Source organism: Meleagris gallopavo, chromosome 5, assembly GCF_905368555.1.
Source record: "Meleagris gallopavo chromosome 5, MGAL_WU_HG_1.1, whole genome shotgun sequence".
Classification (NCBI taxonomy): Eukaryota; Metazoa; Chordata; class Aves; order Galliformes; family Phasianidae; genus Meleagris; species Meleagris gallopavo.
Window position 1 is genome coordinate 42,989,988 of NC_139408.1, and position 19,276 is coordinate 43,009,263.

The window sequence follows — 19,276 nt, forward strand, 5'->3', positions numbered from 1 at the left end:
TTCTTTAAGTATTGTGGAAGAAAAAATTACTTAAAATGTCATATTCACCACCAGAAATCCCCAGGCAATCTCGAGATGCTGTCAGATGCCTTGTCTCTACCTGTGATAAAGCATCATTCACCTTGCTTGCTCTTGTGGAGGGATTATAAGCAGGGAACAAGGATTAACACAGTTCTAAATGTCAGGAGCAGTTCATAGAGTTGTCAGCTAACCAAAACATAGAATTAATCCACTCCTTCAGCTTGAATCCTGCCTTGTTAAAATGGAGACATACAGCGGTATGTGTGTATATGCATCATGCTTGCCCACATCTACACCACAGTGATATTTCAGGAGCTTCTTTTATTATTAAAATGTTACCCTATAATTCAGAAAATTGAAGAGGTGCTGTTTTTATAACATTAGATCCAAACAGATTTAGTCACAAAAATGTACCATATAAATAAAACAAAGCTAAGTAGTACAATTTCTTTTCTGCCTAGTCTTTTAAAGCATCATTATAAATCTGTGCACAAGCTTCATTCTCCAATTCCAGTAAAGAAATAACACAATATTCAATCAGGACTGAAAAGCATGAGCTGGACATGAGAATACAATGACCTTACAAGACCTATTGGCACTATCTCAAAACTACATTTTGGCCTTACTGTTAGGTCTGGTCCTTTGCTTCAATTTTGTTTGTCATCTTTTTAGTTTAATTACTCACCTGAATTGAACTTTTTATTGACATATGCTAGTATGTCACATATCTAATTCAATATACCCTTGTATAAAGACAAGGAAAGTTCAAATTGCAATCTATCCTATTCCACAGTAATAGTGAAAATATTTCCCTGAATGTAATCTGTCATAGATCTGGCTAAATCACCAGCAGAAGTATCACTTGTGGTACCTATAAAGTCAATCATTTTGTTTAAAATGATATTATTCTCTCCAAAATTTGGGCACTTATCTCTTTAGATATGTCCCTCCTGTTTCTAGGGGGCCAGAGAAAATTTCAAATAAGTCTGCCGATTTGAAATAAAGTTTAAATATTGCTCACAGAAGAAATACAGTGCAGTCTATTTTTGTTGTGAAGTGAATACCATCACTAACCAAGTTATCTTCACCAAGATGTATTTAGGCAAATTCAATGCTGTAAACATCAGCTTTGTACATACCTAGCAAACACAGGTACACTAGCAAAGTGACTAATCCTCTCTAATTAATATTGCTCATTAATTAACCAATGCTTTCTTCATTTGTTTTAACTATTCCATCAGGACTGCTTTAGAGCAAATAAACCTTTTCCCACCCATTTAAACCCTGGTTCAGTATTCTTTTTTTTCTTAGACTATGATTTCCAAATGTCATCACAACAATAATATAAAGTGTGTATAAAAATTATCCAAGTTGTCTATAAAAGGAAAGTTTATTCAACACTTTTTTAAAATAACATTTTAAAACTCCTCAAAATATCTGACAAAGATGACTGCATGAATATTTAAGCAGTATAAACCTGGACATCATTGTTAGGATAGGAGTTGAAGCAGCACATTTCTTGACCGAAATGTGTGGAAGCATGTTTATAAAGCAAAAGAATCAGACCATCTGGGTATACAGACACAGACATTGATCCATCCTGCCTGCAGACCAAAACAGTAACTACTATAACTAAGAATTCCCATGAAAATGTTGGAAGATCAAGCACTGACATGAAATTCAGGAAAACTGGCTGGAAGAATTGCCTTCTGAGTCTTCTGAAGTAGTATCTGTATACTCAGCACTTTGATAGAAGCTTAGGTATCTTAGGTATCAGGCACCATCTTACAGACCCTATTTGAATGAAAAGGAGTCTACTAGGAAGACTTTCCACAGCTGTGAGGACTTCCAATGAACAGAAAGTCTTTTTCAGCTAGGCTAAGGAAAGTCACTCTGCAGAACAGACCTGAAATTTCTGTGAAGATTTAATAACACAGGTATTTTCTAGCAGCTAGTTAAAATACTAAGGGGGAAAAAAAAGATTTTTCTAACAGAAATGGTCAAAGATTTTGCCTTAAACATAGCAGAGAAACAGAATATGTCATCTATCAGAAAAACAATAGAAGTATCAGGATATGGTCCTCGAAAGACCTATTTTTTTCAAGTTTACAAGCAGAAGAAGATGATGTCTGTAAGTCTGATTTTCTCAAAGCAGGTATGGGCTACTAACAAATACCACAATTTGTCCTACCTCTTACTAATACTGAAATTACTTTTGCTATTTTCATGATCAAGCAGTAAATTGAAGCAGAAAGATAAAAACTTGAAATGAAAGTAAAGGTAGTCAACACTAAAGAAGTTCCATGGATTTATTATCAGATAGTACAAATTGGAATTCTTAGTGATTTCTATCTTCTGCAATATGTGACTGATAGATTTAATAAAAGCCTAGCCTAAAAATTCAATCTTTTGCTACAAATTGTTATGGGGATCTTGCTTCTGATTTTGAGCTTCTTGGTGTAAATCAAGCAATTCAATATAAATAGACACTACCCTTCAAAATACTTGTAGAAGCTATAACAATACTACAAACAATAACACTGGAAAGTTTTTTTAGCCACTAGACTAACCAGAGTAATCCGAGACCTAACACAAGGAAGTTACACACACCTGTAACATTCCATCATTTCCCTAATGTTCCAAAGGAAATTCAGTCTAAAGCAGATGCATTCTTAACAGAATCTCACTCTGCTGAAAATCTTGACTGTATTTATTTTGAAGAGAATTTTATAGGATCTACCTTGAGCATTCCTGGGAACACAGCCCCCTGCGCTGGTAGATAGGGATGGGGAACAGAATAAGCCCTTCATGATCCATGGCGAGATAGTTTTGGACCTTCTGCGAAAGCTGGATGCTTTTTGGGACCAGATGGATTGCACCCTAGAGTGCTGAGGGAGTTGGCAGATGTGATTCCCAAGCTGCTGTCCATCATTTTTCGGCAGTCCTGGCTAACCGGGGATGTCCCGGAGGATTGGAAACTGGCAAATGTGACGCCTATCTTCAAAAGGGGCCGGAAAGATAATCCTGGTAGCTACAGGCCTATCAGTCTCACTTCGATGCCCGGGAAGGTTATGGAACAGATAATCTCAGGAACCATCACAGACCAATTAAAGGTCAACCAGGGGATCAGGCCCAGTCAGCATGGGTTTATGAATGGTAGATCCTGTCTGACAAACCTGATTTCATTCTATGACAAGGTGACCCGCTTAGTGGATGAGGGTCAAGCTGTCGATGTGGTCTACCTGGACTTCAGTAAGGCCTTTGACACTGTCCCCGATAACATTCTCGTGGAGAAGCTGGCTGCCCATGGTCTGAATGGGTGTACACACCACTGGGTGAAGCACTGGCTGGATGGCCGGACCCAAAGAGTCATGGTCAATGGAGTTGGATCTAGTTGGTGGCTGGTCACGAGCGGTGTCCCCCAAGGCTCAGTACTGGGACCGCTTCTGTTTAGCATCTTCACTGATGATCTTGATGAGGGGATTGAGTAAGTAAGTTTGCAGACGACACCAAGCTGGGAGGGAGTGTTGATCTGCCAGAGGAGAGAAGGGCACTGCAGAGGGACAGACTGGATCGATGGGCCAAGGTTAACGGCATGAGTTTCAATAGGGCCAAGTGTCAGGTCCTGCACTTTGGTCACAACAACCCCAGGCAACCCTACAGGCTTGGGGAGGTGTGGCTGGAAAGTTGCCTGATGGAAATGGACCTTGGTGTTCTGATGGACAGTTGGCTGAACCTGAGCCAGCAGTGTGCCCTGGTGGCCAAGAAGGCCAATGGCATCCTGGCTTGTGAATGGCTTAGTGAAGGCTAGTGAAGGGCTTGGAAAATCAGCCCTATGAGGAGAGGCTAAGGGAGCTGGGGCTATTTAGTCTGGGGAAGAGGCGGCTGAGGGGAGAACTTATTACTCTCTTCCAGTACCTGAAAGGTGCTTACATGAGAGCGGGGTAGGTTTCTTCTCACTGGTGACAGGTGACAAGACGAGGGGAAATGGCCTCAAGTTGTGCCAATGTGAGTTTAGGTTGGACGTTAGGAAACACTTCTTTACAGAAAGGGTGGTTAAACATTGGAATGGGCTCCCCAGGGAGGTGGTTGAGTCACTGTCCCTGGATGTGTTTAAGAGCCGTTTGAATGTGGTGCTCAGAGCTATGATTTAGCAGAGGCTTGTTAGAGTTAGGGTACTATAGTTAGGCTGTGGTTGGACTTGATGATACTTGAGGTCCCTTCCAACCTGAGTAATTTTATGATTCCATGATTCATCTATGTTATTAAGATAGCCTGGGGAACTTTTGCACTCTGCCACGTAACTTAGAAGAAAATTAAAATTATAGAGTCCCTTCAAGTTAATTCAAGTGCTAAGAAGTATATTATTTACCACATGAAAGTAGCAAAATTAACAGATTATTTCAAATCAAATAACTACTGTATGAGTGAAAAAATCACTGATATTACTATAACAGCATTATAAATCTATATACAGCTTAGGAAAAGATTTCAAAATTACAACTGAGCATGTGATTGATCCTTAACAATACAGACTAGACAGCCTTGCCATTTTTCTGAGCAGTACCTTACTTAATTTCTTCGATACCAGATAAAAGTGCTGTATTAAATCAAAAGCTTAATCCTGTGAGCGATATCAAAATATCAAAATAATATCAAAAATCAAGTAAACTGTATTTTGAATTAAAAAAAAAAAAAGCAATGCAACAGAAGCAAACATTGAAATGCTACATAATGCAAAACTAAGTTCTCCACCCTCAACTGCAAAACTAGATTTTATTTTCTATGGTTTTGGGACATCATATAATTGTGACTTTTTTGTTTTAAGCTATGTATACTTTAAAAAAAAACACTATTTATGATAATAATCACAATAAAATCTAAACTCTGTGATCAGCACATTATATGCTTTAATCTAAGGAAGTCAGGAAAAAAAAAAACAACTTTTAAAGCTGAAGTTTATTTCATTGTCTTAACTGAAGCTTTAAGCTTTGAATAAAACCCAAACATTTTACTTCAGACTATTCCCTCATAAGAATTATTTTATTCAAACATATTAAGCTACTGTCTATCACCGTGTAGGTACATGTAAACACAATAATAAGAGAACTTCATAATGCCTTTATGAAATCAGCCAGGTACATAATCTACTTTCCAATCTATATTAAGAGGATAACTAAGAAATTAAACGTTCAAAAAGTAGGTAAGCAGAAATATAATCGCTTCAATTGCAGTTTGGAAAAATGAAAAAAAAAAATTGGGCAGAGCTCAAAATTTCTGCATCCAATTTTTAAAAACTGCTTATGATCAAATGTCATTAAGCTTTTAGTTAAGTTTTCTTTTCTTCCATGACATGCAGTCCTAGAGCGTCATGTTGTTGCATCAGTTTTGAAAGAAACACCCAACTACCAATTCAAGAAAAGAACTTCCTACAGCACCAAGATGTTTTCTCATTTAAGAATTGACCTGATCTGACCCTGCCTGTGAGTGCTGACAGAATCAGATCAGAAGGTGATGTGACTGCTGGCTATGAAAAGCACGATGCATGAAGACAAGCTTGCAGGCCTGTAGCTCCTTACTGTGTAGATCTACTTTGATCAACTTCTGGTATGCTCTGGATGTTCATTTTTGGCTGGATATTTTTTTATATTTGTATTTATGCTGTTTTAACTAGAAAAAGTAAGGTTTTTTTAATGATAGGCAGGCATATTAAATAACAGGTAAATTCTAGTCCCATTCAAAAATGAACAGTAAATGCTTTATTCTGCACTTCCAAATATATACTTTCAATGTATCAGATTAATACATGCAACTGATACTTTAAAAAAAAAATAATGCCCAAAGCTCTTAGCAAAAACAAACAAGCAAACTACTTGTACCAAAGATTCAACAATTACCACTTCACACAACATCTGCTAGTCTGGTACAACCCATGCATTGTCACACAGATCTAGAAATACTTGTTTTTCTCAAGAAAAAACAACAACTCAGATCATTCTATTTTCTCCCTCTCCTTCAATTGTTTAAGATACGAACACAAAACTTCCCTTCAGAGTTACACACAACTGATAGTCTGAGCGCACTTAATATGAGCAGCTGGACAGAGCTTAACTGGGGACTTCAGCACGAAATGAAGTGGTCATCAGAGTGACTATCTTACTTACTGTCATGGCAGTTACGTCTGCTGTAAGAAATGCCATTTTGACTGATAAGACAGTCAAGATCAGTTAAGATACTCAAGCAAGAAGCTCATATGATTAGTATAATTAAGACATAATTTAAGTCCCATTAAGTCAGGAGCTCTTTTATGGAGGGAAATAAATTTATTATGCCCTTAAAGAACATCTGGAGATGACAAAGTAAGAGTGGATGAATTTCTCTTTAGTATAAACAGAAAAAGCATGGCACCATATAAGCTTAAGAATAACCTAAGAAAAAATCTTTAAGGTGAGAATATAAACTTTCTGGGAAGAAAAAAACAAGAACAGTCCCTCAAAAGACTGTATTCGAAAGGGAAAATGCCATATTGATGAAGCAGTACACTATCTTTGTGAATTAACCTATTTAAGCAATTTGAGTTGCTCTGATGGAATTGCATGCGTTACATGATTTCACCACTTCACTGCATTCTAGGTGCAGCTCAGTAGAATCAAAGGATCACCTCTCCTTGCCTGCTGGCAATGCTTTGCCTAACACAGCCAAGTATAACGTTAGGCTTCTAAGCAGCAAGAGCACTTTGCTGACTTATTTACATTCAAACTTGGTGCCCATCAGGGAACCCAGCTCCTTTTTATGCAAAGCTGCTTTACAGCCAATCAACCCCAAGAACATATTGGTGCACAGAGCTATTCCAATCGTGGCCTTTCTTTGGCATTTTAGAACAAGACTGGTTTCCCAAGACTACCCTAATTATGTACATGCCTCATAGGTCTCCTGTAATATAAGCAACATTTTGAGGTGTTTTTGTGTGAAAAACATTTCAGATTTGAGGCATAACTGTAATACGGATTTTACTCCTGTTTTCTTCCAGCAGTCTTATTTGAGGAACCAAAGAGGGATGACTGGGCTATGATTGCTGAAATAACTTGGGTGTTTGCATTTCCACAAATAAATATATAAACAACAGGTTTCCCTGCTAAAAAGTTAGATGTGGATTGTTTACAGTTCAATGCTATCCAAAGAATTTCTCAGCAGAACATGGTAAAGCACATTTTTCCTCTATCACATTAGTAATGCAAAAGAAAAGGTCGCAGATGTAATGGATTATTAAGAAACCTCCTGATGTGGCAACCATGGCAATTCATTCAATTACACTCCTGGCGTGTGAAAAAACAAAGCTAATTGTGAAATTTCTAGCGAAAATTCATAATCTTCTGCCAAAACAAATGACAGAATTCCATATGATAAAATTTTGTAGCCATACATCATTTCCACTGTTTAACATTTATGCATGATTGTCATCTGGAGCTAGATACGTTATATACGACTCATTCTAAGCAAAAAACAAGACAATAAAGCTGACAGCAAATACCCTAACTTTAAATTATTTGAATTCATAACTGATGTCTTTAAGAACTAGGATGAATCTTACACAGTCAAACTACTGGAGGATTGGAAATGAAGTAAATACAATAACTTCTTACTACGTTATTCCCTCTACTAGTAGTGATCCCTGTTCGTGGCAGAGGTGTTAGAACTAGATGATCTTTACAGATCCTTCCAACCCAAACCATTACATGATTTTGTGACACATTCTTACGAAATCTTCTATTTGACTCTTTTTCTTAGAAAGCAAATTTTCTTTTTTCTTAGGGTTTTCTCATGATATGCATCAAATGAGAAGGGAGCAAAGAGAGGCAGAATGATAGAGTAAAAAGAAGTAGTGGGAATATACAGCATTTTCACAAAAATCCAACAGGTATTTATTGAAAGCATTAACAAAAAGAGGATGAGAAAAAGACCAGAGGCATCATTCAAAACTAAACATGACTAATCATTGCACCGCTAGAATTTCTGTCTACAAACTACCACTGAGATCTATGAAGGAAGCCTGGACCTGCCTCTAGGAGAGCATTTAATGACAGCAGATTCAAAAAGCTGCTGACAACAGTCTATCAAGTTAGATACTGACGTTTGGACAAACTTTGAGAGTGCAACAGTTGGATCTCCTTCAAACTGGGTTGGTGGGCAGTACTAACACCAGGGAGCAGACATGATTGCAGTGCTTTTGATTTCCACAATTGCAGAAATGCTGATGCTAGGGAAAAAAAAAGGCACATTATTCTGCCTGGTATACAAGAGGAACATCACAGAATTGCAAGCAGGATAATCTTGTAGAGTGAGCCAAATTCTGACATATAGGAAGATGACAGAGAGAAATAAAGTGCCCAGAAAGACCACATTTCAGAGCGGATGGAGTTTTGTTTACTTCTTGTTCTCTGGGAAACAGAGTCCAAAACAATTAATGCATAGTTCACAGCAACAAAAATAAGCACTGGTTTGATCTCAGATTTGGTTTTCCTTTTAACTAGAAGCCTAGATTTCAGATAAAAAGTTAGCTCCTAGTAAAATTCCAATACTCCAAAGCTCACAAAAAACTCACTGGGCAGTAAATAAAAATTTAAAAATAAATAAATGAATAAAGGAAATACCAATCTATAAGTTCGCTTGGAGCATGTAAGTTGCATTGGTAATACTAAAGGCCAGTAGGCAGACATGTAAAAAGGTGGATGAGTCCAGAATTTTGAGTATTCATAACTTCCATCAGAGGAAGTACAGAAAAACACTTCAGCTGTCTCAGAAAAATAAGGAGCCTCAACATGAACTTCAGTTTACATTATGCCCCACAGAGACATTTTCTGAAATCTTTATACAGATCAGGATTGAATATGATCTCTCTACAGTCTCTCAGATAAGGGAAAGACAATCTCATACATCTCTAAACAACTAAAATTATGAAGAAAGAACAAATAAAAGACCTAACGTGAACTTATCAAGACATTGTTTCTTCCTCCTCAACTGTGAAGCACTCAAAAATACAACTGACAATCTATTTTTGCAGTTTATTAAATCCTACACTTTGAATCAGTACCCCTGCAGTGATAATTCACACGTTTTTACAAAATGAGCATCTCCTGCATACAAACAGCCCAGGCTGGATCTTACCTTCTGCAAACACAATGGACATTCACCAAGTTATGCTGCTGGCATCAGGTAACACTACTGTGTTAAGTTAGCTGAGATTTCATCTAGATCTATCCCCTCACATAAAATGCCTTCAAAAACAAAAACAAACAAACAAACAAACAAACCAAAAACAACCTAATTTGCCAGTATTCCCAAAAGTACTTCTGCAGCTAAGTGACATTTTACACAAGTATCCATATACAGAGAGGATCTCAACCGAAAAAAAAAATGCACTGATGCACAAAAAAAAGCAATAGAATTAAGAGTAAAAACACGATATTCTCCATCCTCCAAAACAGTGGGTTGATTTCTGGAAAGTAATTCACAGAAGAGATTAAAAATGAAACCATAATAAAAAATTACCAGAAAGCAAGATAGGTCCCTTTAGAAATAGATTAAAGCTGAATAACTGAAATTGTTCAATTAAAAAACAAAAAAAAAAAAAAACAAAAAAAAACAACAAAAAGCCTACTAGAACAAAACCAAAAGATCAATAGAAGAGACCCTAAGTGACCCTAATTACTCTCTTCTAAACAAAGGATCATTCAATAGACCTAAGATACAAAATACTGAACTCTCCTCTTTTCAGTACTCAGTTAAACTGAGGCTTGGGGTGGAATTGTGACTAAAATTGAGATAAGACTGGAAATAAATTTAACATTTAATTGTGTTAAAAAAAAAAATCTTACAGTGAATTTATAATTTTTTTGTCTAATAAAAAGATGTAAAATTCCTAAGTAGACAAAAGCCAAAGTAACTGCTAGTGCTACAAAGAAAATTTTCAACAGGAAAATATTCTTTATCTGCACATTCATCCAATAATATTGTCTATTACTAAAGATAATGAACTGGTCTCTGACTTAAGAATTCCAATTCCTCTCTTCCTGACTGCTACTTAAAATTAAAATGTCATTCAAAGCATGCTAATGATGCAGAAGTTTTCCTAATGACGAGTACTAATAATATCACCATGTAGCATGCAGCCTATACTGCTTAATCTTGTACCGCTTCTAGCTACAGAGCTGTGCTCTGTATTTTGATTCTTTAAATATGTAAGTTTTTCAGGTATCACACCTGCTTTCACAAATGAGATTCCATGCAAAAAGACAATCCGTCCTGTAGCCGCTTTTCTTGAACTATCCCAAATGTCTCAGCATTCAAGAGGTACTTGCTGAGCAAATTAAAACACAATACATTATTTTTTTTGGTACACAATAACTCAGTTTAAATAATACTAATTATGGCATTATATAATCCCACCTTTGCCCCGCATTTTCTCATACTTTTTTAAATTAATGCTTTAATTTTCCATGATTTTTTTTTTTTAATTGAGAATCTGGTTTGGTATCCAAGCTTAGTCAAGAAAAATATTTGATGATTACATTTAAATGGCACCATGCTGCTTTTCGAAAAAGATAGAAGTGAAATACCAATCAGTGCAAGGCTAGTTTTACTATTAGAAACAGACACGTGGCTCTGAACAGAGAACATTTCCTTAAGCATACTAACACTTCTACTTAAGAAACATGCAAAATGCTAACTGTGTAAAGTTGAAATGCTTTAAAATATTTAACATTATTTTCTCTCAACATTAGTACAAGTCAAAGCAGGAGTAACTCCAGCCAAGCCAGATCGCAGTTCCATCCCATAAAAAGAAACCTCATAAAGTCATTGTCACTATTCTTATGGGAAGTTCTGCTGAAACAGTTACACAGAAACAGTCATGGATACACAGCATCAAAACGCTCAAGTAAGGGAACCTTCGATTTTATATTGTAGCCAGTAATCAGCCATTGCTTCCTTAGCTGGATAGTAAGTTGTAGATCTGTATTTCCTCCAGCACAAGACATTAGAAGTGGATAAGGAACTGTTAAAGAAATACCTCTTACTGGTTGCAGGTGAGAATGCTAAAGCATTAAAAGACATAACAGTGATTCAAACTTCTGATTCAATACTCAACATTTCAAGTAAAGCAATCTACGATGGTAGATTTTTCATTAGATTTTCAGCACCATGGACAAACACACTACAGGCAGGACAGCTTTGTAAGGGGCACTCAGAGACATACTTCAGAAGTCTCAAAAGCTCTTCATGCAGATTTAAATACAGAAAAAAAGTGGCCATTACAGCCAAGTTTTCCAATGCATATAAAGCAATGGATGAAAAACACAACATGTGCTCTGCTCTCTGCACTCCTTACCTGTTACTCATGAGTAACACATACAGAAGACATGAATCGGAGCATTAACTATCAACAAACATCCAAATGTGCTCTAAATGACAAAATCGGTTGCAGCTTTTACCCAAACAGGAAATTCAATGATATGGGAATTTAAAATCCATCTGCAATGACACCTACTGGAGAGGGCTGATGACTCAGGCTCACATCTGCCCTTCACACTCCTCACGTTCTCTCACCGATCTCACAGCACCACTAAGCACACAAAAGCACCCCTGGGCGAAAACACATTTAAGAAACAACAGCAGCAGATTTCCTCTGCAACATTAGCTTTCAGTTATATGTTTTTATGAACTTGAGCACACTGTAACTCTGACTGCAAGAGAATTCCCGATCTACAGAAGCCTCGATTCTGCAGAAAAGGCTGCTCTCTCTCTCGAGATTACCCCAAAAGTTGCACGAGTTGCAGGCAGGCCGTTAATCCCGCAGGCACCCATCGCCTGCCAGCAGCGCGCCAGCGGTCCGCAGCCGCAGATTAACCTCCCCCACAGCGCGCGGCGGGGAGCGCACGAGGCTTCCGCCTCTCCTCCCGCCGGCACCCAGCGGGGCCCTCCCGACGCCCGGGCGCCCGCACAACTTTCGGCCCGGCTCCGGGACGCAGCGAAGCACGACCAGGGTCCGCGAGCCGCCGCCGTGCCGTGCCGTGCCCGCCGACCTCCGGAGCAGCGCCGCGCCGCCCGTCCTTCAGCCGCCTCCATCCGCGCCCCGACGGACGCGGGAGGAGACGGGCGAGGGAGGACGCGCGGAGCCACGGGGCAGCCGGAGGACGGGGCCGGCGCCCGCGGCGGCGGTACCTGATGATGTCGTCCTGGTGCCCCAGGTAGAATTTCTGCCGGTGCTCCCGGGGGCTGTAGACCACGCCGACCCCAGCCACGAAGTAGACGATCTCCTTGGCGGCCGTATAGTAGAGGTTGTTGCGGCACTGGTGACCCCGGTAACCGTAGACCCACTCCAGCCGCAGGTGGCAGCTCGGCGCGCTCCGGTCAGCCATGTCCTCCCGCCCCCGCCACCCAGGTACGGCTCTCTCCCGCCGGAGACCCCGTGGGAAAGGGGAGACGGCTCGGTCGGCCGCCCCCTCCTCTCAGCTCGCTGTCCGCCGCGCTAATCCCTGCCCGCCGACATGAATGCCCGCCGCCGCCGCTCGTCCGCCGCCGCCTCACAGAGGGCGCCGCCGACCGAGCCCGCCTCGCCGCCTCGCGCCGCCAGACATGGCTGCACTGAGACACCGCCCGGGACGCGGAGCGAGGGCGCGGCGCGTCGCCACTCCGGCCCCCTCCCCTCCCCTCCCCGCGTCCCGGCCTGCGCCTGCGCCGAAGGCAGCGCCGTCAGGCGGCCAGGCAGCCTGCGCGGCGGGAGGCGGGAAGGGGCGCGTGGAGCTGCGGGGAAGCGCGGCAGAGATGGCGTGCTGAGCGGCTGCCACGGCGAAGGGAAGGAAACGACGCGCCTCACTATCGCGCCTTCTTGGCTCACGTTTTTGCCGAGCTGTTACGTCCAGCGTTTCCTTTTGTCTTTGTTGTCTGGACTCCGTGTCTTCTCCCCCTCCCCAGCTGGATTTTGGCTTTTCACTGCTGTCCCGAACGTCCTAGCGCCTTGCTTTCCCTGCCAACCCACCACCCTCCAGCTCTCACCAGTCGCCTCACATTGTCACTGCTTGCCCAGCACGGTGCCTGAATCTCATCCAAGAAGAAAAGGTCAACTGTAATTTTTAATGACTGGTAATTAACCCCACTGTCTGTGCCACGCACCTCACAACAGTTACTCCCTCATCCGTGCCTTAATTTCCTCATCTATGCAAGAAGAGCACTCTCACCCGCAGACCTCAAAGACACCAGAAAGTTGCTATTTTTATAGAATCATAGATTCGTTTAAGTTGGAAGTGACACTTAGAGGCCATCTAGTTCAACTCCCCTGCAATGCACAGGGATACCACAGCTACATCAGGTTGCTCAGATCCCTGTCCAACCTGACCTTGAACGTCTCCAGGGATGTGGAATCCACCACATCTCTGGGCAGTCTGAACCTCATCACTCTTACCGTAAAATATACATATATATATACTTATATATATTTATATTCCTTGTATCCAATCTTTTTCACACAGAAAAGTTGTCAATTCCCTACATTACAGATAGGAGTGACTGCTCTGTATTGGATAAGACGGCCATACAGGGGAACCCCTCACCATATTCAAAATTTTGGTCCAGAGAACGTGCTCTTTCTTCATGTTAGAGACATTCTTCTGTGCTTCTCTATTTCTATTTTAATCAATGGAAGTTTTTTTCCTTTTAAACCTTTCCTAAGAATTTAATATTCCTTTAATTGTTTTAAAAAGGCATGTAAGAATATGCATTTAAGCATTCCAGACACTTAGCTTTATGTCAACATGTTCTCACAGTCTAGAACACCAAGAGACAGTATTTATCTCAAGCACTGACAATAAGGATTATGACACCAGGATCAGATGCAGCTTTCAGTCCCACATGTTCACTGAAGTCAACACAAAGCAAGTAACAGAAGTCTGCAGAGAGATTCATGCAGCCTGAAACTTGACTCAAGTATAAAGGCAAGGAAACTCCCCTTTCGATGAAAAATTTAATTTTTTTTCTTTTTTTTTTTTTTGAAAGAAATAAATCATGACAAAAAGTATTATATATACACCAACAGATAAAGCAAATATTACATCCATGAAAGTCAAAAGCATTCCTGCTCTCTTCTATTTTCATCCTAGTCAGACAGAGCACCTTGGAATGCGTGTAGCCCATTTCTCAGAATTCCCTAACATGGGGGACTGGTCAGAGAAACAGGCTGTAAGCATTAGCACATTTTAGAAGTACAATATATATACTTTCTAATTTGATATTAACTCTGCATGGCTGTTCTCTGTTGCTATCCCAGGCCTTACAATGGGAAAAGTGGTTAAAAAAAATCCAATATGACTTTATTCTTTTATTTTATGGAAAATAAATGAGCTTTCTTTCAAAAAAAATAAAAATAATAAGAAGAAATAATTCTTTAAAAAAAAAAAAAAGCAGAATTGCATGGCTCCCCCTATAATTCCACAGAATATTTTGAACGTTGATACATATTTAGGCAAATTTCTAGTAGGATTTTTTAGCAAAATATAAGAAATTACAACTGTAAGACTAATTAATTTATAAGCTGAAGCAAATGATAAAGTAAATTTGAAAAATACTGAACATACATGGTGACTGAAATAACCTGTTACAAGCTTTGGATGCAGACAAAAGCATTTGTTACATATTTGACTTCTGCACTTGAAAGTGGAAGTATTTTCATGCTGTGAATAGAGAATATATTAATTTTTTTCCTTACTGCAGATTTATTGGATATTTAAATATGAATGGGTAAAAATGCATAATTGTCTCTGTGTTTGCTGCTACTGTATATAAACATGCACTTTTGTCAGGTTATTACTTGAAGTGAAATTCTGGATCTCTTGAGTTCAATACTAATTGTGTAGTATTAACTTCAATGGAGCTAAAATTCTAATCTTTATGTTTTATTCATAATTCAAATTGGAATGAGATTATTTGATTATGTAGTGAAAGTGAAAAGGCTGTTTTCAGCCACACATTCAAAAAACACTGTTACTGACTAAAACTGAAAAGAGAAAATAGTGATCAGGAAGAAACTTTAATATGCAATGACATTGGCTACTAACTGCAAGTTTTGGGTCGTATTTCCTCTGATTACTAGAACACAAAAGTGAAGTTGGAAAAAATATGCTTATGCAATGCAAGGGAGCAACTGCATGTCAGCATCACATAAACAGCCAATATTTCCATTCGATTATTCCAGAATTGACTACTGTCTCTCAGATAAGAAAATGCCTGAGAGAAAATTCCAAGAGAAAAACTATTTGTAGGCATAGTTAGCTAACTTACACCTACACATAAGGGGTGCAAGTGAAATTTTATGCATTTGGCATCTGTTTTTGCCAGGAGCATCAAAACTCCTTCTTCTCCCATACCTTGCCTACTGCTCCCACTCACCTCTGACACACACAGCTCCTTCCAGCATCTATCAGCCAGCCACTTTTCACCAGCACAACAGGTACTCAGCAGTCTCAGGAACGAGCATCCTCTATCAGAAGCGCTGTGCTCTTCTTTACATTACACATGTCCAGCAGGCCCCTGACACTGACCTCACTCCATTCCTTTCCTTTGCAGCAATACAGTCTCGGCCACCTCCGGTCACGCTCAGGGCCCGGCGCGGAGCTGTCCGTGGTGCTGAGTTCGACGTGTGGGTTCCTAAGCGGCCTGGTCGTACTGAGGGAACACACGAGTTTAGAGGCGATAGGCTGGGATATGAGCAAGCTTTTAGGTAAAGAAGATATTTGATGCGCTTCCCAAAGGGGTTTTTTTACAAGGGAAACGAAATGTTTTACATCAGCTGCCTATGACAGGTTTTATATCTTTTCTATGATGTCAGATAAATCACTGCAAATTAAGTTTTGTTAGTATACAGTGACACAAGTGCATTACTTCTCTAAATAAAATCAAATAACTGACATTTTAATGTCTCAAAACACATAATTATAAGATGTACTTCCAAGCACATTGTAAATATATTTACTAAATGCATCTTGTTCCACTAAATGGAACAAGGCTTAAAGAAGTAATTTCTTAAACAAATGCTCTTGGTACAGCTAATTCCAGAGTAGAAGATGAGGGATTATTCTGTTAAGCCCTAAGTAATACGAGTAGCTGGTTCAAGTAGTAATTATAAAATATGAGATAGATGAGCAACAGTGACAACATTAATTTCAACATCCTTGGGGATAGAATGGTCTTAGTCTGTTATGGGAACACAATGTCTGAAAATAAGATTTATCAAAACTTAAAGAGAAGGTGCTTAAGGACTGTCAGGAGAACTACCTGCTACCACTGAATAGCACTGAGGCATGAGCTAAGGATCACAAAAGCCTGTTTACTATTGGATAAAAGTAAGAAGGCAAAAAAACCAAGCAAACCAAAAAACTAGCATGGCAAAGTTTGAAACATCTAGCTAACTCTCCTTCAGAAAATGAAAAAAATTGATAAGAATACATACTACATCAGTCAATACATAAGATGCAAGTTGTTATGGAGTTTTAAAGGACTAAGCTATTAGTCCTTTAACAAAAGACGTTAAATTATTTTTTAAAAAATAGAAGCAGAAAGCCTTGAAAATGATCAGTAGGTCTACATCATCATCAAGAAAAAACACAATTAAGAATACGAAAATGGTGCAGAAAAAAACAGTTACTGATTTCTTCACCTCTCTCCTCAACACAGAAAATTCTAGGAAATACAGGCTGGGAGTAAATACAAGAAAAAGTCACAGATGGAAATGTTAGGACAAGGTGGTGGAAAACAAAGAACAGCAAGTCATGAGTTCATTATGTTGTATCTTGAAAAAAATTCAAAATGTTTTAGCTGCTATGCTCTGATAAGCTCTTTAAAACCGTTGAAGCAGTATCCAACATTGTTACTGTTTTATAAGCAGGTTCTATAAACTTGGTAACTGTAGATCTACATGCTTTCTTTTGGTACTGATTGACACAACAGATACAAGGGTTGGAATGTAAAAAGAACAATTATACATGTATGAAAGTAAGTATTACTTACATTGTTTTTTCTTGCTTCTGCAATGACAAATTACACTTTGATAATCATAGAAATTGTGTTCATTTAGTAAACATTCATTCTGGGCACTAGAAGAAATAAGCATCCCATTGAGAAGACAATGAACATATAATTATCACAATACAGATATCAATCAGAGCTTCATTATGGATTTATTCACAGAACTTTGATTTAGAAATATACTCACATAATAGTTTCCTAACAGAGGGCAGGTAAAGGGATAAACAAGATACAAACACCGAAATTAAATTAATCCATAATTAGCATAGAAGGCAACAACTTATTCTGGACATTCTATAACAGAAACAAATAGGTTTATGAAAGGAAGTGATGCAAATACAGTAACAATCAGTAAACAATACAATCAAAACTGCAGAGGAAGCATGATTGTTGAAAACTACATACTGGCTTTCTTAGCCTTGACAAGATCTTGTTATAGGGCCTCTCTCATAAACCAAATATTAATTCCTCTCTCTACTAAGACTAGGAGAGAAAGGTTTCTACAGCGATGTAAATGGCACAAGTCTCATCCATCACAACTCATGGTGTTTTTTTGTTTGTCTTTTTGCTTGTTTGTTTTTAAATAAATGCAAAAGAACTTTTACATTTAGTTACAGAATTTGTTTTTAATAAAACGTTAGCCTCAGAAGTTAGGCATATTTGTATTCCTTCTTAAAATGTCTATCACAAACTTTAAAAATTTGCTGTAAAATTCATATTAGCACCATATTCATCAAAACTTCCTTTTTTTCCTCTATAAATGATGAAGAAAGCACTACATTTCAGACTGCCAACAATCTGAAATCAGAATGCATTTTAACGCTGCTCAGTAGAGCACTCAGGTTTTTTTCAGCATTAATACACTGTTTATACAACATGTATCTACTCACCACACACACATTTAGATTTAAGCAGGTTTTTTCAGCTTGCATGTTATGCACAATTATACGAGTACTGAAGTAATTCACTGGGTGATTTGAAGAAGCATCAAGCATCAACACTTGATATAACATTTGACAATCTAAACAGGCTTAAATGAAGTGTATAAAGAGAGGGTGACTAAATCCCAGTGCATTTTATATCAATAGACTTCTGAGGGAAATCTGATTCCGAACTCTCAAAACTGATTTCAACTGTTGGCTAAAGTATATAATGCAATTTATTTTAAATTCTTCTTATATGACAGTCATCCCTGACTACATCTTGCAGTATGATATAAAATGATGGGAAGCAACACCTTGCTTGCATGCAGTGATATTTTTCTACCCATTTTCAATTTATTTCTTTACAACTAGGATGGATTATATGATGATAAAGTTCAAAGCACGTGGTTAATATTTTGTGGGGTAAGAAGAATATTTCAGATGTCTGATGCAAATTATTAGATTAAAAATTGTCAAGTCAAGATGATGCCTTTTTACATAGTTAATTTAATTATTTGACTCCATACTATAATATTTGACTCAGCACTGGATCAGACTGGCTAAAGATTGCAGTAGGTGACCCAAAGAGGCTGTGGATACTCCATCCTCAAAGATTGTCTTATCTCATCTGGTCAAGACCCTGAGAGATGTCATCCAACTTTGAAGTTAACCCTGTTTAGAGCAGGAGGTTGAATTAGCTCCCAAAGATCTGTTACAATTTCAGTCAAACTGTGATTTAGATACTAAGTGCTGTAGGTTGGTTGCCTGCAGCTGTACCACACTTAAGTCAGCTTACTAACTGAAGTAAAATAAACCTAATTTAAGGACACCAAATATTTCATTATTTTAAGCTATTTCAATTGTAAAAGAAAATATGAGAGACTGTTACATGATGTAACTTTTTATGGTAACAAGCTGTGCACAAGCTGCTATATAAAATAGCCCACATTTTCTTTCTAGAAAGCATAAATAAATAACGTAAGAAACTAACACTGTTGGAAGGAAGAAAGTTTATTTGCAGGGTGCCAACATAATTTTTTGTAGGAATTAACAAGTATGCAACAAATAATGCTGCTGGAACTGTTTTGTGATTAATACAGTAGACTTGAGTATTCTCTCTTACACTTTCATATATGTAGTTTATACATATGTATATAGATGAGCAAGCCCATTAATATGAAGTTTCTCTGACATAACTGAGAACTTAGCATTACTTCAAGGGTTCCTACTTCAATCTTCATTATCTACCTCAATTAGGA

At 38.5% G+C, this 19,276-nt stretch overlaps 1 protein-coding gene across 4 annotated transcripts in view; it reads right to left on the reverse strand.

Moving 5' to 3' along the window:
- Positions 1-12,751, reverse strand: part of EML5 (EMAP like 5) — a 101,484-nt gene extending 88,733 nt beyond the window's left edge. For 3 of the 4 annotated variants that reach the window (XM_085225472.1, XM_085225471.1, XM_085225469.1), the window contains exon 1: positions 12,241-12,750. In XM_085225472.1, the coding sequence (XP_085081598.1) occupies positions 12,241-12,437 (197 nt within the window). In that variant the 5' untranslated portion in view covers positions 12,438-12,750. Of the gene's footprint in view, positions 1-12,240 lie in introns of all 4 variants that reach the window. The other variant, XM_085225470.1, reaches the window with a different exon arrangement.
- Positions 12,752-19,276: the final 6,525 nt, after the last annotated feature.